Genomic DNA, 20,977 nt, shown 5'->3' with positions numbered 1-20,977 from the left:
CCTAACAGAATCTTGGATTCAGTGCCAGACCATGGTTTAAAAATAAAAAAAAGTGGGGCTGGAGAGACGGCTCAGTGGTTAAGAGCACCGCCTGTTCTTCCAAAGGTCCTGACTTCAATTCCCAGCAACCACATGGTGGTTCACAACCATCCATAATGTGATCGAATGCCCTATGCTGTTGTGCAGGTGTACATGCAGACAGAACACTGTATACATAATAATAAATAAATAAATCTTTTTTAAAAAAATGGGGAGCAATAGAGGATGGTACCCAATGTTGACCTCTGGCTTCCACATGAATGCACATACAAAGACCACAGTCCCTAAGGCTCAATGGATTAAAAGTTTTATAATGGGGTAAAGGTTATTGAAATATTTATTTAACAATATTTTCAGTAGATAAGATGAGAATTAATTGGTATATTTCTTTCTTACTTCATTCACCTGTAGGCTTACAAAATAAATACTGTGTGTCTACTTTGTGACGCACTCTCTAGAGAACACAGAAGGGTGGATGATGTAGATGTAAGAAATACTGTGGCTCATGGGTAGAGCCTCAGCCTAACATTTATAAAACCTTGGGTTTAATCCCAGCAAAATAAGAAAGGAAGAAACACATAGATTAAAATGACTTATAGATATACCACATTCCTTGGCTGATTCACACAAACAGTTTAAGCTGATGTGTATAAATCAAATATTACAGGGTTCATTAAAATGTACATTTTTATGGCTTCATGTACTATTAAATAAAGAACAAAAGATTTATTTATTTACGATCTGGCATACCTTGTGTAGGTTAAGCTGGCCTTGAACTTGTGGCTCCCCTCCTGTGTCAGTCTTTAGAACACTGGGATTGCAGGTACATGCTACCACTCCTGGATCCAAAGACTTTTATCATGGGGAATACGGAATGTTATGGTATTTCCCCTCCAATGTACAGATGCGACATGCTCCTCCTATGGCCACAGTACCACTGTATACAGAAGACAGCTGCTTCCTGTGTGCTATCAGGAACTTCACACACCTTTGTCACACATAAAGTTGGTAGTTGCATACTGTTTCTTTACATAATGGTCTCCCATTATGTAGCCCAGTTGGCTTCAAACTAATTATGTAGCCAAGAATAACCTTGAATTCCTGACCCACCTGTTTCCACCACCTCCCCAGCCCTGAGATTACAAGCAGAGACCACCACGTCTGGGTTTTATGCAGTGCTGACGACTGAACTGAGAGCTGCCTGTATGTTTCATAAGCACTCTCTCTGATCAACATCCTCAGCCATTTTGCACCCTTTCTTTTTCTTAATTTTCTTTTTACATCTGATTGCCTGACCTGCCAGCCTCCCCATCCATCCATATATCCATCCATCTCTCTATCTAGTCGTGTGTGTGTGTGTGTGTGTGTGTGTGTGTGTGTGTGTGTGTGTGTAGGTTAGAGAACAACTTTTAGAGGGGTCAATTCTTTCCTTCTACCATATGGGTCCCAGAGATTGAACTCAAGTGCCATACTTGGTGGCAAAAGCCCTCATCCTTGAACCTTTTCAGTGATGCTGAGTGCCTGTCCCTTTAAAACAGACATAAAATATTTCCTTCTGAATGGCTTAAAAATAAGAGGAATACAGAACAGAATGAGAACGTGGCTGTGGTAGAGCAGGCCTGTGATCTCAGCCCTCAGCAGATAGAGGCAGGACTGGAGCTTAAGCATCGATGGCTACAGAGTGAGCTCAACCAGCCTGGCTGCAGGAGACTCAGCCTCAAAAAGGAAACCCTAAACCAAAGATCCAAACCAAGAAGGAAGAGCAAGGTGCACGTAATGCTAGGCATGGCAGCACATACTTGTCTTCCCGGTATGTGAGCACTACAGCTGCCATGAGGCTACTCTTGATGGTGAGATATGGACCCTTGAGATATATACACAGTGAGACTCTACCTTCAAACAAAGTCAACAAAAAACCAAACCAAACCAAACCAGCAACAAAATCCTCCCCAGAACCTCACCATCAGTTTATGTTAAGAACTAGAAAACGTATTACATTTCAAGCAAAATAATTTCGGTTCCCTGAGAGTCAACTCAGTAAGTGCTTGAGATTTTATTCTCTGTGTGCCAAGCATTATGAAGGAAGTCCTACATAAGATTCCAGTCACATTCTTACATAGTGGCAGAGAGAAGAGTGGAGAAGGTTCACCCTTTACAGGTGGAGCGGGACGTATTTGCATACCCACCATTTTCAAATGAACAGCGGACTCCTGATTAGTCATTTCTTGGTTATCCAATCTTCTGGATTTCCCCAGGTGATGTCACAGCAAGAGAGAGGGAAAAAAGGCACATGTGACACACTTACATTCGAGGCTCTTAATGTATGTTAATGACACAGGAAGATGGCATTTCAGTATGATTTAAATACCAAGGGGTTGCAGGCATCATGCTCAGCAAGGGATTTCCTCTATTAAGCAAAGCTTAGGATGAAAATATGTTACCAAGAGCTGGAAACTCTCCTCTAAGAACTAAAGTAGTACTAGTTAAGTTTGAATAAGGAGGCAAAAGGAAGAATGTGTACATCTGCAGTAGCATACTTTACTGGAAGATTTGTTTAGAAAAAAACCCAAACAAACAAACAAACAAACAAAATGAAAACAAAAAATAACCAAACAAAAAACCAAAACAAACAAAAAAGACAGGATCTCACTCAGTAGTCCAGTCATCCCTTAAAGTCCTGGGGATGCCCCTGCCTCAGCCTCCTTCTGCTCTGGAATTATAGGTGTGGGCAGCTATGTTTGGCTTTGCAAAGGTACTGTATCAATACCCCCCTACACAGAGGGAGAGGGAGGAAAGTGTATTGGCTGTGCCAATTCCACATAGGAATTAAAATAAAAGAAACATAGTATACAAAAGTATTTTTCTTTAAAAGTTTTCTAAAATATTTACTTATTCACCCCATTGTATCTAATGAGTGTTGCCCATATATGGATGTGTATGGCGTCATCTGCTGGAGTATGGGAGTTTACCCGGGGTTAAGTACATAAAACCAAGTGGCCTCTTTCAACAGCCATCAACTGTAAATAGCCCCTCAGCCAAAGGTGAGGCTGAGGGAGCCTTCCCGATTTGTGCTAAGCTTCCTTATGTTAAAATCGTTCTCCATGTGTAAATCTGCACTGTGCTTGCACTTAGCATAGGGTTTGGGACCAAACCAGTACACAATGCTTGTTGAATGGAATGGGCAGTTTTAGGAGGCTGCTGGGTGAAGTTTATATCATTAAATCAGAGAAACTATCCTTTATCATTGTTCTGGTTTTGTACTGGGTTGTCCTATATAGATCTCAGAGAAAATTGCTAATTTTTTTCCATAATGACTTTGCTTTTACTTTACTCCAGGTAAATAAAAATTTAATTGATAAAGAGCTTTGTTTTAGAAGAGCCACTTACGGCTGGCGGTGGAGCTCAGTGGTAGAGACTTGCCTAGAGTGCACTTGTGGACTTGGTCTTCAGCATAGCAACAACAACAAAAAATAAAGATTAAGAAAAAAGTCAGTGGGGGCTGAAGGAGACACCTTAGTCATCAAAAATGTGAACTGCTCTTGGCAGAGGACCCAGCTGCATCTCCAACACCCACATCAGGCAGTTTACAACTGACTATAAATTTAGTTCCGGGGGATCTGATATGGCCTTCTAGGGCTCCTACAGACACTTTAAAATAATAAAAATAAATATGTTTATTTTTAAAGGAAAAAGTCAGTGTTAGTAAAAGATGGTCTTATGCATCTTCAAATAATGATGGTTCTTAAACTATCATAAACAAAACAAGGACCCATAAAAGATTTGACAACGGCCAGCTTTCTTCCACCATCTCTCTTCTCCTTGATAGAGTTTTGATATACCGTGCTGGTTGCCTCCAAATCAATGGCAATTCTCCTGCCTTATTGTTCCAATTACTGAGATTCTAGGCAACTAACCACCACGCGCTGGCCTTTAGTAAGCCACATGTGCTCTGCTAATGTCAATCCAGGAGCTTTCCTTCTTCCCAGTGCTCACCAGTGTGTCTGATTTGACCTTCCACTCATCAAAGTAAACCAGTGTGAACGTGAAACTGCAGTTCCACACCTCACTGTCAGACCCGTGTCGTTATGAAAGTGTAGACACACACCAAGACATAGATGGCAGCATTCTGGGTCTATATGAAAGAAGATACTGAACACCAGAGCAGAGTATTTTTAACCAACAGTCTTGTAAGCCTATACCCGGTGTATACAAAGTTCTAGCTTGTTCTGCCAATGTCATCTGTGGCAGCTACTTCAAGAGGAGAGCTGCTGGAAAAAAAACACATCAAGTACAGAAGGCACATTCAAAAATAGAAAGCTGTATCCTTGAACTATGAACTATTTTTGAAGGAAGTTTTAAAGCCTATACACTTGGAATCTTGAAATATGAACTAGAAAACTTTGAAAACTAGAAGCAATTGCCTTGTGTACTTTAAGGTTTCTAATGGTGCTAACATGGGGATGTGCAGAACAAAGTGAAAGAATGAAGCAAGAGGTAAGAACTTCACTTAAGTTTGCTCTGTAAGAACTTTAGGTGCTGTATGTCATTCTGATGCTAGAGTTTTTTTTTTTTTAATCAATAAAATGGGGAAAAAAATCTACATAAGCAATTTACTTACTTTAAAACAGATCCTAAAGTCTCTGAGTGTAAACTGAATACCTATAAGGCTCGCTTCACTCTGACTTACAGGAAAGTAGAAAAGATAAAATGATTAACATAGCTTCTAAGTTGTGACTCTGCTTTAATTTTGATGCTTGCAAAAACATGAAATTACACTGATAAGGTAATGAAAGTTTACATGGCAAACTGTGTATGTTACACGAGAAAAAGTACATCTCACTGTACTATGGAAAAGGCTCTGGCAACAGCATTAACTGTCCCAGTTAAATTCATTGTTATTTGTTGGACCTCTGTCAACTAACCAATAGTATTTGTCTTAAGTTCGGTATATTAAAATGTCAAATTTCTTAGGGTGATTATCAAATGGAAATAAAACTATAAATTGACTTTTAGTGGAGGACTGTAATAATTTCCTTCTTGCATTTAATTAATTCTCTCAGATAGAAAGAAACATCCACAAGCTGGAATGTGAAATGTTCTCGATACAGACAGTAAACAAAACTGAAACTGAACAGCTGAAAGTGTAGGAGGAAACGGGAAAACTACATAAATTCAAAGGCTGTCATTTCAGGATGGGCAATTTATGCCAATTTTCTAATCTGGAAAACAACAGTAGGTTTTTATGAATAATTGTGAAAATAAATAGTTTGTAAGCTCAGAACGTAGTCCTCCAGCCTCCCCCCCCCCCCCCCCCCCCCCGCATCAGTTCTAATACAAACAGCATTTTCAAGACAGTAAAGCAAGGCACATGGAAATTATGTTGCTGGCCCAGAAAATACTCTGAGTTCTTCCTGTAATACTCTCTGCTACAGCAACAGCACAGGTAACAACAGTATCCAGTAAAGGTAAGCAAGCTGCTTACACAACAGTTTGTTGCACAGTTGAATTTTTTAAAAAAGCTACATGAAACTTGGAAAATTCAATTATTTAAATCTGATGCAGAGCCTGGCACAGTGGTACTTCCCTGTAGGAAGCACTCAGGAGGTCAGAGGTCAGCACAGACCATATTATAAGACCATATCTCAGGAAGAAATCTGACATAGCCACAGTATTCTAGATTTTACTTTAATATTTTTGTTCTGTATTTTAAGGATGTGTTTTTGGAGGTTCTGGACCTATACATGTTAGGCAAATGATCTACCACTGAACTACATACCAGTCCTCACATGTCTGAATCTTAATTTTCAATATGCAAATTGCCACATTAGAAACCTAGCTTTTATCAATTCATAAAATATACCAGTGTAATTGCAGGCTATAAGATCCTGGGTAAGGTTCACAGGCATGAAAATTAATTTTTATTACCAGCCATAATAGACTCATTGGTTCCCAGCAAAATTAAGTCACATAGTAACTGAGTTTGTCGCTCCCCACTTCTCTGAGTACTTTGCTTTCGCCTAACACTTGTGTGTCTAAGCAAGAAATCTTTAAAATCAGACTATATAAAATGCAGTTTTTGAGCCTAAGCTATCTCAAAGTTTTACATACTTACCCCTTTGCGAATTACAGAGAACCTTACATTTCACTACATTTGACTAGTCTCCTTTTCTTTTCTACTCTGTATTTTTAAATGGGCAAAGTTTCAGTAAGATAAAGAACCCAACTAGAACCATGGCAAGTTAAATACCAGAAACCCACGCCTTCCAGGAGAGTGAGCACTTACTCTGAAGGTAACCGGACAAGCTACGGCAGCACCAGCAAAAGAAAATTCTTCCTGTCAGAGAAGCACTAATATAGCACAAGGTGCAAGGAGGGCGGCTCCCAAAGCCTTATGCAAACAGTCCTGTGACGCAGGCGGAACAGTGCTGTGTTATGCTGTGGGTGACAGCCTTGCTGGCTCTCAGCGTTTCCACACTATTTAGTTTACAGAACTTAACCAGCTGGAAAAACATGAAGGCTAAGAGCAGGTAGCTCAGCACTCCGAGCAAGTGCCCTGCCACCTAAGGAGCTGTTGGGGTAACTCGTAGTAAACCACTCCTTTCCTGTTTCCGACTGCACTGCCCGTGTGATGTGTGCACTCCTCTGGTGGAATGCTCTATCTCAAGACAAAGTCAAAAGATGAAGTCTGGGTGCTGGAGCCGGGGAACGTGGGTAGGAGGCTGTTGCTCAATTGGGCACAGGGGTTTAGCTTTAAAATGCAACAAGTTCTAAGGGTGGAGTGTGGCGGTAATGGGTACACAACAGTATTAGTGTCACTAAATTGTATGCTTACACATGACTAAAATGGTACCTCTTGTAGTATTATGCATGTTTTCCTCCAGTGGGACTTAAGGTGGCTTTTATATTTTCTTCATACTTTCCAGTAACATTTGGTAAATTTTAATAAAACTATGCCAAAAAAAAAAAAAAGAATATTCTAAAACTGGAAAATGCAGGTATAACAGTGTCCACTTCTAGTCTCGGCTATTCAGGATCTGAGGCAGGAAAGTCACTGAGTCTATGTGGGCCAGCCTGGGTAACACAATATAAAAGAGGACGGTAAAGAGATAAAAATGCTTTTATTTAAAAGCAGACCAATCTAGCTGTAAAGCTGAGCAGCAGGATGGCGATATCCTCACACGGCACCAGGGCCTGCTAGATAAGGCAGAGCACCGGCTCTCGGGAGCTTTATCATCAGGAGCACGGTTAAGCTGTACACATGTAAATAAACTTTTCTATTGGCTCTCTCCACTGTGCTCAGAGAAATCTAATGCCAGGCTATATTTTAGTAATTAAACTTTGTGAAGTAGCACAACCTTTTTTTTTTTTTTTTTTAAGAAAGGATCTCAATATATCCCTTAGGCTGGGCTCAAATTCCTGGGCCCAAGTGATCTTCAAATCTCCTCAGCCTCCTAAGGAGCAGGAACTGTCAACTACAAGGCCACATTGCCATCAGAGCTCCTGAGCTGCCTTTTTGGGGGATGTGGGCGTGGCAGACGGGGAACACAAGGTCTCATTGCATAGCACCAGCTGCCATCCTGAAATTTGCTATGTAAAACTTGTTATGTTTGTTCTCAAACTCAGACATTCCCACCACAACCACCGCCCTGTGCTGGCTGGGTGTGCATAGCCACAGGTGTGCTGGTCAGGGTGGAGCCTGAGGTCATCTTCAGGTGTCTCCCTCAATTGCCCTTCTCCTTACTATTGAGAGACAGAGTCTCTCACTTAAACCCAGAGCTTGCCTATTCAGGCAGGCGAGCCAGCAGTGTGACCTGCCATCCCTGTTATCCGCCTCCGTGGTACTGGGATTACGGGTAGGCCACCACACCGACTTGGCATTTCCAAGGGTGCTAGGAATCCTAATTCCAGCCTCATGTGGCAAGGGCTTTACCCACGGAGGAGCCATCTCTCCAGCCCCGGGCACTGCTGTCTTACTGTAATAAGGTTTAATAAGGCTCATTAACAAAACATTGCTCCAAGAGAGGATCTATTATACCTAATTACTGATGGGAATTCACAGAGAGAGAGAGAGAGAGAGAGAGAGAGAGAGAGAGAGAGAGAGAGAGAGAAGCTAACTAATCTGCCCTAAATTACCTCCCTTGACAGAGGCATTTTGGAGTTACACTTCCACATCTTTTCAGAGAAATATTTAGAAACATGCCTGAAAGCTGTAGCCAAAAGCATTCCGTTGACACACCTGTTACTGCCTAGTAACTTATCCTAAGGAGGTATGGTTCTACACAAAGATACAGCTGTAAAACTATAGACTGTAGATTTGCTTGCAATTCTTAGGAAACTGCAAGCAGCTACACTGACAACACCTAGGTAATTCTTCACATGGGAGAGAGATGGGTGTAGTGGCTAATGCCTGTAATCCAGCACTTGGGAGGTAGAGGCAGGGGGATTAGGGATTCAAGGTCATCCTCCTCTGAAGAGTTGGATACCTAGGCTACAGGGATACTATCTCAGAAACGAAGCAAACAAAACAAGGAACAGTAACAAAGTATAAATCAGGTAGGGGGTGGGGTGTAGGCTGAGCAGCAGAGTCTGTTTAGCATGTATAGAGCCCTGGGCTCTATTCCCAGGACTACTAACACAAGAAAAGTATCAGAGAGGTGAACACATTGTGACACACACATGACATAAAGATGTATGAAGCCTTTAGAAATGATCATTGCTGGACATAGTGGTTCAAGCCTGTAATCCCAGTATATGGGAGGAAAGAGTAGGTGGGTCACTGCCCTGGCTGTAGACGCTACAGTAAGACCCTGTCTTAGGAACATTAAAACAAAATATTATTAGTGGCTAAAATTTACTAGCTTCTGCTGTGGGTGTGGCTCAGCACACAGGGTGACTGCACAGAATACATGGGGTCCTGGTTGGATTCCAAGCAGTGAGAAACTAAATAACTAACTGACATGACTAAATAAACTGTACTAGGTTCTAAGTGTGTGGACATTGCTTACACTCCATGCCTATCGCCCTGCATAACACACGCCACTATTCTTACACTTCCTAAGTGAGGTAAGGTGTACAGCTGCCAAGTAGTAGCAACAGACCCAGGCTGTCTAAAATAGGGCACAGGATAGGATCCGCGGCAGCTCTAACAGGCCTCTTTTATAGCCTGAGGTTCAGAAAATAAATATTGCCTTGAGAAAGACATGGTGTGTTTAAATGTCAGCAGCAAAGTGGCATTAATCTTGTCCATAATCAAGAAAGCTGAAGAGAATCCTGGCCAATAACCTATCACGCCCTGTCCTGCGAGCCCGGTGCTTCACAGCATACCCAGTTTTTCAAAGTGGAGGCGGAAACATTCCCAAGCTCCAGACCACAAAGGCTACATGGCAAAATCTTGTCTAAAACAAAGAAATAGAAATCCCTCCTTGAAGGACTTAGATTTATCAAAGACTGAGTAATGTTTGCTTGAAGCACGCGAAAGCCCCTGACAGGCAGTCTGATCCAATGAGGTCAGCCTGAGGGACCCTTACACCTTCCCTTCTTTACAGTGAAGCAATACGGAGTCTGGAGAAACAAAGCCACTTACTACCTTTATGTAATAAGCTTTATGTACGAAAGCTCCAATGATTTTTAAAATCATTTTGTGCTACTGTGGGCAATTAGGTACACATGCTTACATCAGAGTGCTTGAGAAATAAACTCCTAAGAATGTTTGGCTTCTCAGATGGCTCAGTAGATAAAAATCTTGACTACTTAAGTTCCATCCCCAAGACCCATAATAGAAGGAAAAACAAAAAACTAACCCACAAAAGGAAATTGTTCTCTGATGTCCACACCATGGTGGTGCTTGTGGACACTCAAACATACATAGCGTGCACACACACACACACACACACACACACACACACACACACACACACACTCAAAACTGCATGACACAGAAAGTGCTGAATTAATGACTCCACCTTCCAGACACTTCCAACAGGACTGATGCATGTATGAGTGCACAGAGACTAGCAGCACAGACAAGACCTGCCCAGGTTCAAGCCACAAGGGTTTCTCTCCTAACCAAGAAGGTATCTGAAATCAATACCCTTTGAGTGTGAATTTTCTCCAATGTGGCACTTCAGAGAGGGTGTGTGCTCAGGAGTTCAGGAGTAGCTGGCCAACCCAAAACATTCAGTGGTACTGTTGAGGACTTTTTATTTCATTTTAGCTTTTTTTTTTTTTTCTGTCTCATTGGTCTTTTGCTTGTTTGTTTTGATTTTTTGTGTTTTTTTTTCTTTTTTGTTTAGAGAGAGAAAGGGAAAGGGAGAGAGGGAGAATATAAATGAGAATAAACAAGAGCAAAGGTGAGTAGGTAGGGAGGTACAGAGGATCTGCTGGAGAGAAGTGGTCAAAATGCATTATATGTAAAAAATAATTAAAATAAATAAACAATTCTGGGGACTGGGGATGCAATCTAGCCGCCTAGCATTCATGAAGTCCTGAATTTGAACCTCAGAACCACAAAACAATCAACACAAATTCAGTGTTCTTTCAAATAGTGTTTCCATTGTTTTCTGAGAAGGGCTAGAAAGAAGCTGGAAGTCAGAGGCAGGGTATATACGGTAAAGTTTTGGCACATGCTATCTGATACACCTAAATGGCGAACACGACAGAGACAGAGCTGTCTCTCACAGCAAGATTTTCATGCCTCCCAACAGCAACAACACATAGCAAGCATGACTCAGTGAGAAACATGCACGTTAGTTAGTATGCGGGAGGCTCTGCGAAGATTCCTAGCACAAAGGCAATTCAAGCCTGTAGTGAGATGGGGAGACAGAAGGACCATTGATTTACAGGCTAGCTTGGGTGACAGTGAGACTGTCACAAAATAAAAACAGAAAAAGCACAGGAAGATGGAACATGACTAATTCCACAATAAACTAGACTGAACGCTATACTAGCCAATACAAGAAAATCAGTATCAATAGGTGATCAGAGACGAAGGATGGGATCTCAGATGACTTTCTTTCATAGTTTTCTGTAGTGACTGTCACTAGCATTTCCTGGAAACAGTAACAACCTAAGTTCCAGACGGCTAGAATCAGCTTAAGCTAACAGACAGTTGTGCTAATAATTACAGCTAGACCGTGAGTTAGGCAAATAACGCCTAAGTCCACGCACTCAGTCCAAAGAGGTTCAGTTTCTACTGCTTTTCAGTTTCAGTTCCATTGTAGTGTCTTAGATAGGGTTTCCCTATGTAGGCCCAGGCCAGCCTTGAATTTACTACCTTCCTTCCTTAGCCTTCGAGGTGTTGGGATTACCCTATAGGTATGGGCCCTATACCATACCTACTTCTAGTCTTTTTCTTTTCTTTATGCAAATTACTGTCCAGGAGTTTCAGTTTTACATTTCAGCACGGTCAAGGCTTAGCAGTTCTCAAGTGGCTCCAGTCTGTCTTGATAAGAATCCATCTAATAAGACTCATTTGTTCAGGGGTTATTTTTTCCCCTGAGTAAAAGATGTTATCTTTTCCTCTTAAAAAAAAAAAAGACTCATTTGTTCTTTTAGAATTGTGACAAGTTTGACAGACAGACCTTGACAGATGTTCCTCACCATTGTTCCTGAGGAAGCTGCATATAAGAACACAGGGACTTGAGGGCTGGAACAACGGCTCAGTTATGAAGAGCAGAGGCTGTTGTTGTGGAGGACTAATTGTGTTCCCAGCACATACATGACAGCTCACAACCATATGTAACTCCAGTTCCAGGGGATCTGAGGCCCTCTTTTGACCTCCGTGGGTTTCAGGCACACACATGCAGGCAAAACACCCATATGTATAAATAATAGTCCTGTACATAAGTAAATCCTTTAAATATGGAGTTTTAAAAAATTGCAACATTCTTTTCTCAACAGGCTCGAGTAATCCTGTATCTTAGGCTCCAAGTAGCTTGAACTACAGGTGTGCATGTCACAGCTGCTTAGACTGTGGTATTCTTAATGTGGTCTCCAACCTACATTCCCAAATAGAAGGGCATGTAGAGTAATATAAATGAGACCCTGTGATATGACAAGGCAGAGGAGACACCGGGGAGCACAGAAGGCCTTTCAGGCTGTTTCCATCCACTTACAAGAAGGAACTTACCAAACAGATTAAGCAACCCCTCATCAGCTGCAAGAAAGTTTCGTATCTTTCATATGCTAGTAAATTTAAGAAAATGAGAGGGAGAGAAGGCAACCAGCATATAAAGCAAAATGACAAAAGGACAACTAAGTCTGCCATAACTGCCTGTTGCATCCTTGAATAAAACTTAAAGCTCAATGGTTAAAGTAACTGAGGTTTTACATAAGAGTACATAACCTGCCAGGCAGAGCTGCTCATACCCACAGCCCCAGCACTCAGGAGGCATAATAGGCAGACCTTTGTGAGGACGAGGCCAAAGTACATAAGCTTCAGGCAGTGACTATACACAAAGGAAAAAAATTAAAATACCTATCACTAGGGTCAGAGGTAGCTAGCTCACTGTACAGCTTTTGCCTCTCTAGCGCGCCTCAACTTCTGGGTTCTATCTCCAACACACAGAAAAAGCGCAGTGCCCGCTGAGGGAGAAGCCCGCCACCTGCTGACAGAACGCTGTACCACACAGACAGTCCTGCAGGCTGGGGGTTTTGTTTGTCTGTTTGTTTTACTTAATGACTTTTGTTTGTTTATTTAATTAAATAACTAACTTATTTACTTTAGAGACAGAGTCTCACTATGTAATCTTGGCTGGCCTGGAACTCACAGAGCTCCATTTTCTCGGCCTCCCAAGTGCCACCTGCCAGGCTATGGCTGATGCTTTAACGCGAGCAAAACAATCTCTCAGGTAAGGTTCTCACACTACATTTACACAGTGGTGAAATGCTTGTCAGTCCAAGGCACGAAATGTTAGGAGCTAGAGAGCACAGGAGAAAAGAAAAGGCCACCTCACTCTCCTTGCTCTGGTTTAAGTATCTTGCTGACTGACACCCATGAACTTCAACGTAATGGCCTAGGCCACCTAGGAAAGGGCAGTAATTGCCTTTCTGAGAAGTGTCACAAACCACAGTGTAGTACCCTGTCACCCATGCACAGGGTGGGTCCCTCCATTTCATGAACCACAGTCCAGTTCCCTGTCATCCATGCACAGAGTGGGTCCCTTTCAATGACTTTTCCTGCTGTTTTGGTTTTACTTGCTTTGGTTCTTGTTCTTCTTCCTCTTCCTCCTCCTCCTCCTTTTTACATTAAGACAGCATCCCATGCTGTCTGGAAGTCAGTATATAGCTTTTGTGAGCCTTAGCAAGGTGGTAAACACTACTCTGTTAAGGAAAGACAACCCCCAAGCAGTGGTTAGGCTGTTAATACAAATATGGAAAGTGAAAGGATGTAAAGAGTGTTTAAACAAATTAAAAAACATTAGGAACTAGCTTGGCACTGGTCACAAAGATGAATACACAGCAAAAGGAACAAGAAAAAAAGAACAATAATTGTTTCAGGAAGTAATTCTAAACTCACTAGATAAGAGATGAAACTTGTCATCAGGCCTGGAAATGTGGTTAACTGTGGCACGAAGATAACACAAAGGAAGCATGACAAATGTGACTTAGAAGAACAAAGTCATATAGCATGCTATAAACACTCCTGAAATATTTGCTCACTTGGGAGTCTGAGGTCCTCTCGGAGGCTGGGCATGTTGCCGAGTGGCAAAGCACCTGCCTAGTATGCTCAGACGATTCCACAAAAGAGAGTTGGCTACAAAGATATGGTCAAGGTCAAGAGTTTACCATGCTTACAATACATTTCCTTCAAACCTGGCTGCTACTCTTTAAATACCAGTGCCGTCTCCTATTTCCTTGAAGATATATTCACACAAATTAGATTTGTTCGTTCTTCTTAAAGCCTGTGACCTTTGGGATTAATTTTTATCAGTACTTCCCTCTTGCTTAAACTTGAAAAATGTTCCTCATAAACCACCTTCATTTGAAAAGGAAACTCTTATCTTAATTAAGATAAGAGGAAAAAGTTCATAGTTCTTAATTTTCAAACTTCGTTTCACCTTTGAACTCATATCTAAGTTGTATCTTCTGAAAAGCATAATTATAAAATCAGGCAAATGTACACAAAGCTATTGTTAAAACACGCAAACCTCTCTCAGTCTCCCCTCTCCTCTCTTTACTCCTACTTAAGTCTAAAGCATGCGCTATCTTTTTCTTAAGAAATCCAACTCCTAGTTCCTGCTGACCCATCCTGACGCTATTTTCCTTGGTTTAAGATCCTGGCTTCAGGGCCAGGCATGGTGGAGCATGCCTGCAATTCCAGCACTCAGGAGGCAGAGACAGGTGGATCACTGTGAGTTGAGGCCAGCCTGGTTTACAAAGTGAGTCCAGGACAGCCAAGGCTACACAAAGAAACCCTGTCTCAAAAAACCAAAAGATTCTGGCTTCATGTGAATCTCAGTGAGTCCCTCTACTTAATCTGAAGTGAATCATATTAAAAAGAAACAAACTGTAAAATCCTGGTACGTGAGAGGTAAGCTGTAGTAGTTACTCTTCTATTGGTGTGACAAAACAACATGGCCACGGCAACTTACAAAAAGAAAACATTTAGTTTGGGGCTCATGGTTCTGGAGTGGGAGGGCCCACGACCATCACTCCGAGTAATACAAGATGGCAGAAGACAGGCAGGCCGACCAGCATGGCTCGCTGGAGCAGTAGCTGACAGCTTATATCTGATCCACAAGTGCAAGAAAGAACTTACAGGAAACCCCAAAGTCCATCCCTGGGAAACGCTTCCGCCAACAAGGACACACCTCCTAATCCTTCCGAGATAGTTCCACCAACTGGGGACCAAGCATTTAAACATATGAGCCTATGGTGCCATGCTCATTCAAACCACTGCATAAGTTGACATGGATATCTTTGTGAGGTGTCTACCTCCCATTGCCCCTACTCCTGACTGGGCCTTTACCCTACTGTTGGGGGTCCTGGTGGTTCTTCAGGTTTCGCCAGGGTCCTGGTAGTCTCTCAGGGGTCTTCTTTTACTGCCAGAGTTCTGGTAGCCTGTCTTGGCTCTTGTCTGACTACTGAGGTCCTTGCCTTTCCTTCCTGGGGCCTTGTCTCATAAGCAGCTTGAAAAATTAAAGACCTGAAAGCAAGGGAGATCATGGTGTATCAAATTACAAGCGGTCCTCCTTCATCTTCATCAGGTGTCACACTACCCAGAAGACATGGCCTCTTTTAAAAATGCTCATCTCTAAACCTCAGTTTCTAGGACAATCCCTGGTCCTCCTCAACATCCCTACGTCTACTAAACTATCATAGCTCAGTTCATTTTCTAGGGTAGAAACAAATCATGGCCTGTAAGCACAGCACAAGGAACTAGAGTTAGACATGCTTCTGTAAGTCCTAACTTGGCTCTGCAGTTATTTGTAAAACACATGCCTGTTAACAGACGGAATATGGCAATCAATTTCACCCTAGTTCTTATGCAGAGAAGAGCTTTACAGAGTTCAAATGTGTCAAGGCAGGTAAAACAAAAAACAAAGTGAGGTATGAAATAACTGATGATTGGGATAAAGCAAATGGAAAAACAAATGAGGCTGATGCACACAGGATGGAATTGTAACCCTTTAACCACTTGGATCAGGCTGAGAAAAGCATGTATGCATACATCCATTGCTCTCCATTTAAAAAATGTATGTGTTTAGCTGCATTTATGTACGTGTCCTATGTGAGTGCCTAGAATATTCAGGAACTGGAGTTACAGACAGTTACTGAGCTGCTATGTGGGAACTGGGACTAGAACCCGGGTCCTTTGGAAGAACAATCAGTGTTCTTAACTGGCTGAGCCATCTCTCCAATCCCCTTACAATTGTTTTTAATTTGTACAGATAGCGACTGAACTCAGCAGCATGCATGCTAGGCAGGCCCTCTGTGACCAAACTCTCCCATGCTCTTTCCTTTTGAATTCGGCTCATCAGGCTTCACAGCTCACATGGCATGGCAGGAAGCCAACTTCTTGTTTGTTGCTTTGGTTTTTCAAGACAGTGTTTCTCTGTGTAGCTTTGGCTGTCCTGGACTCTTTATAGACCAGGTTGGCCTTGAATGCACTTGATCTGCCCTGCCTCTGCCTCCTGAGAGCTGGGATTAAAGGCGTGTACCACCACACCCGGGTTAAGAAGTCATTTTTTAATAGGCACTGAATGCACTGTATCATCTAGCAGTTGTTACACTGTGCTGGAAAGAGGATTTGGCATGAGTATCTTTAAACAAGCTTTTAAGATGATTTCACACCTACCTGTTTTGAGACAAAGGCTTTCTAGAGCTGAGTAATTGGCACACCACTGTGGAGGCTGAGCAGGAGTATCTTCAGAGGCACCGTCTCAAATATGAATGCGCAAACAAACAGATAACTGCCAGAAAAATACTATACTTTACACAGCTTTCATTTTCATTTAAGAAAAACAAAGCTAACTTCCTAGACATGGAGTAAAGATGAGGCGAGGGTTTGTTCTAAGGGTGCTCAACACTGGGCCTGGGGGTGTAGCTCAGAAGTAGAATGGTTTCCTAGTGTATTGAACTCCCAGTGCTGAGAAGAGCAACAATAACACACACACACACACACACACACCCCAGTTAAAAAAAAACCCCCAAATCTCAAGGGCTGAGAGTAAGTAAGTGGTATATCACAGGAAATGTGTTGCGTACACAGAGGACATAGGGACGGAGATTCAGTTTATAGGCTAGGGCTCTATAGGTCAGAGCAGGATATATACACCTGCCTAGCCATGATGGGTAAGACCCCGAGTTCAATCTTCTGTACCTCAAAAAACAAGCAGAGAAACCACCAAAATCCAAACCCAACCCAACCGAACCCAAGGAAACCCCTCTCTGCATGTACATGTGGCGGTCAGAGGGCAGCTGGCACATGCAGGGTCCCAGGGATAACCCTGAGGTCATCATGCTTGCTGACAGGCTTTTTACCCGTGGCGGTATCTTCCTAGCTCCCCAAAAGCCAACTTTAAATATCTTGTTTGAAGCTACGAATACAGCTGAGTGGTAGATTATGTGCTGTGCATATGTGAGTTCTGGGCTCACAACACCAAATCCTAACTATTAACTTTCGAATCAAGACAATATCTAAATTTCAAAAATTTCCTCAGTGTCGGCCCACTTCCAAGGCCAAAGCCATACTGAGTAGGTTGAAAAATGAGAAGGAAATGAGAAGAGACTATCAGTCTCTCTTCCATCCCTTACCACTGGCAACTGTTAACTGCAGAGAAAATAACTGTAGCACCCACAGAATGGGGGTGTTGAACACCCTCTCAGTCAGAGAACATGCCTGTAGAGGACAGCAGTTTACTAAGCACAAAATCCAAGTGCCTTAGCACACAAAATATTTGCCCAGGTGGTGATGGATGCCTTTAATCCTAGCACTCAGGAGGTAGGGGTAGGGACACATGGGGGGGGGGGCATGGGGAGTGTGCTGAGGAGAGGAGGAGGTTTGGGGTGGTGGTGGATGACTTAATATTCAGCTGGTCCAGCTAAAACCACAGTTCCAAGTTTAGTGAGAGACCCTGTCTCAAAAAATAATGGAGCGGACAGCAACAGAGGAAAACTCCCAATGTCGATGTCTGGCCTGTATGGCACCCACAAACATGAAACTAAACACACACACACACACACACACACACACACACACACACACACACACACACCATTTTTAAAATGCAAAAAAAGCATAAAACAAAACAAAAGCTAATCTACAAAAGCACACTAAAAAAAGATTACATGTGGGAAGGTTACAAGGCTGTAGGGATAAGAGATAGTAGGAGCGCTTCCTAAGAGGCCTCTTCTTTTCTCATGTGAGGGGAGGCTGCTCAAGGACAAACATTTGGGGAAGAAGATAAGAAGATGGGAGAACTCAGGCCCTCCCCACATCACGGCCAGAAATGCCCAACCTGAAGGGCGCTGTAGTCTGCCTCAATAAAGTTTTCTTTGGCGCTCTCCACATTCATTTTAATCTTTTGTTTTTCCTGCATTTTAGGTCCAGGGCCTGTGCGGAACTGCAGGGGAGGCAGGACCACAAGCACAGGCACATCCTGAGCCAAGCGTAAGGCGGTGCACGTGGACCTAAAGGTCTGGGAAAGGCACTCCCCCTGAAGCACTGTTAGGTATACCTACATTTGGGGCTCCTCTGCCTTCAGCGCAGCCTCTTTGTGCCTCTTTTTCTAGGTCTTTACCTTGCTTTTGCTTTAGACACAACTTTATTTAGTCTGTATCAGATTTCTATCCTAACGCCACAAACGACCTACTCAGCCTGTAACAGTACCCTTCTTTTTCTGACTTGGAAAAGAATCCCCAGCTTAGATAGAGGAACTTTACAAGTTACAGTTTGCTCAGGTGTAGTGAGGGCAGGTAACCCATATAAGGCCACACCACTTAGAAGCTGAAAAGTAAGGGTTTTGGTCCTGACCTGTTTGCCTCAGTATTCCCATCCTTAGTGGGCTCTACAAGGGTATCCAGTAGTAAATGCCTAAACAAGTTGCTTGTCTTTTCCAACAGATAAAACAGGAGGCATTGGCTGATAGGTTCAATCCAAGCATCACAAAAGCAACAAGTCTGACCTAGAACTGGTCCAGGGCCTGTGCGGAACTGCAGGGGAGGCAGGACCACAAGCACAGGCACATCCTGAGCCAAGCGTAAGGCGGTGCACGTGGACCTAAAGGTCTGGGAAAGGCACTCCCCCTGAAGCACTGTTAGGTATACCTACATTTGGGGCTCCTCTGCCTTCAGCGCAGCCTCTTTGTGCCTCTTTTTCTAGGTCTTTACCTAGATAATGTTTAACCAACATCTTGAGCAGAGAGATGTTGACTCTAAAGTCATATTGTCACTACAGAAGTTCTGCAGTTCCATGGCTCCGTGACAACCTGACTCCATCAGCAGCAAGCAATCTTTTTGTTTTGAGGATGTCAGGTTCCTGGATCCTAGTAAAGACTGTTTGGGACACAACAATCATGGATTATCAATGTAAAACATGGCATTCTGCCCTATACTTGGAAGGCAGAGGCAGGACAGTTCTGTATTCCATGAGGCTCTTGGCCACACAGGAAGACTCTGCCTTAAAAGACAACACAAGGGCTGACAAGAGGGCTCAGGGAGGAAAACACTCACAGCACAGACCTCGTCGTGACCAGAGTCTGGTCTCCAGGGCCCATGTAAGGGACAGAACAGACTCAAGTTGTCCTGCGATCTCCAGAAGCAAGTGTTTGTCCCCTCCCATATCATGCGCACACAGACAATAATAATTTTAACAATTAAAAAGCAAAATTCCAATGTCTATAAGCTTGTTGAAATCCAAACACCCTACAAGTTTTCGGATACAGGCTCCACTGATGAGAAGCATCAAATCCTGTTTTGGAGATTTTTGTTGCTGTTGTTTCATTCATTATCTTTAAAAAAAATTTTTTTTTTTTTGCTAACATTCCACCTAGTACTGATTCAAACATCACCGTATTTCTTTAAGTGTTTTTTTTGGGGGGGTGGGTAGGTGGGGGAGATTTAGTTTATGCATATGAGTGTTTTGCTTGCATGCATGTCTGTTGCCTGAAGAGGTCAGAAAGCATTGAATACTCTAGAACGGAAGTTACAGATGGTGTTGAGCCACCCTGTCCCTACAGGAAACCAAACCCAGGTCCTCTGTAAGAGCAGCAAAAGCTCTTAAGCAAGGAGCCTCCTCACCATTTCTTACCACTAAAATCTACTGTCACGGGCTTAGTGGTGCACCCTTGTGATCCCCATTGATGTAAAGACAAGGCAAGAGAACTGCAAGTTCCAGGTCAGCCTGAGCAACATTGAGACCCAGTCTCCAAATAAAAATGTAACTTGGCTTGTAAAGGGTTACCAAGCATGCAACAGGTTCAATCTCTAGTATAGAAAATTAAGAAATCTATGTAAATGCTCATTTGTAATATTGATCTATATATCAATGTTTTTACATACTTCTTTGAAAATGTTTTTTCACAGAGATACATTGTGTGGCGAACTTGGACTGCTGTAAGCTGTCTGTGGGTCAAGTAGCAGGAAATGGCTCACCTTTTCTCAGTGACTCATTACTGCTGCAGGAAACAAACCTGATAGTGTACAAATTAACAACAAATCTAGGTATCTGGCCATGACAGAGCAATTCTGTATTCCAGCATTTTGGAGGCTGAGGCTGGAAGACTCTCAAGTTCCCGGCTAGCCTGAGCTACACAAAGAGAAAGACCCTGTTCAATAAATCAGCAAATCTAAAGACCACTGAAACTGATAAAATGTTAAACCGCCTGAATATTGTACCATTAAAAAAATTAATGACATCTATTATTTTATCTGGGTGGGGGGAAGAAAGGGTGTGTAGGTATGTGCCAGGGCCAAGCGTGTGGGGATCACAGGATAATCTGAGAGCTGGTGTTCTCTCTCTCCATCACTTCATGTGTTCCGGGTACCAAACAAGGTTGTCAGGCCTGGTACCACGTGCCTCTACTTACTTATCTTGCTGACCTTTCATTTAATTTTTAAAAATCAAGTAAATCCTAACTCTCCCCCACTACCAGAAAAAACCTCAAACCTTGTAGGTCACTAGAAGCATAAAACTAAAAGAGGATCGGGGTGAGGTGCAGCATATGGGCCATACTGTGTAAAACCTCTGCCCTACAGGCCAGGTAACATCACACACATAAATCATCCCAGCTCACTGAGGAGGTCGTGTTGGAGGCGCATTCAGTCTGGGAGTTTGAGACTGGTACAGGCAATATAGCAATATATGAAGACTCTGTCCCCAAATGAAACAATCCAAACACCCAATTGAGTCTTTTTCACTCTTGACACATCATTTACTGGGCAGCAGTATTTTATTTCCAGCTGGAAAACATTTATTGACCTAGTGGGAATGTGACAA

At 42.6% G+C, this 20,977-nt stretch overlaps 1 protein-coding gene across 5 annotated transcripts in view; it reads right to left on the bottom strand.

Annotated features, from left to right (window-relative positions):
- NT5C3A (5'-nucleotidase, cytosolic IIIA) overlaps nt 1-20,977 on the bottom strand; it is a 40,852-nt gene that overhangs the window by 16,569 nt on the left and 3,306 nt on the right. Inside the window, exons 1-2 of one of the 5 annotated variants that reach the window (XM_084785483.1) lie at nt 15,008-15,026; nt 2,226-2,280 (exon numbers count right to left, since the gene is read on the bottom strand). The exons of 2 other annotated variants lie outside the window; for them this stretch is intronic. In XM_084785483.1, the coding sequence (XP_084641609.1) occupies nt 2,226-2,261 (36 nt within the window). In that variant the 5' untranslated portion in view covers nt 2,262-2,280; nt 15,008-15,026. Of the gene's footprint in view, nt 1-2,225; nt 2,281-6,322; nt 6,412-15,007; nt 15,027-20,977 lie in introns of those variants that run through there. 2 more of the 5 variants (XM_084785481.1, XM_084785482.1) reach the window with 2 other exon arrangements.

The sequence above is a fragment of the Acomys minous genome (assembly GCF_964271855.1).
Source record: "Acomys minous genome assembly, chromosome: 6".
Classification (NCBI taxonomy): domain Eukaryota; kingdom Metazoa; phylum Chordata; class Mammalia; order Rodentia; family Muridae; genus Acomys; species Acomys minous.
The sequence above is the reverse complement of the archived record's forward strand: the minus strand, read 5'-3'. Positions and strand labels throughout refer to the sequence as shown.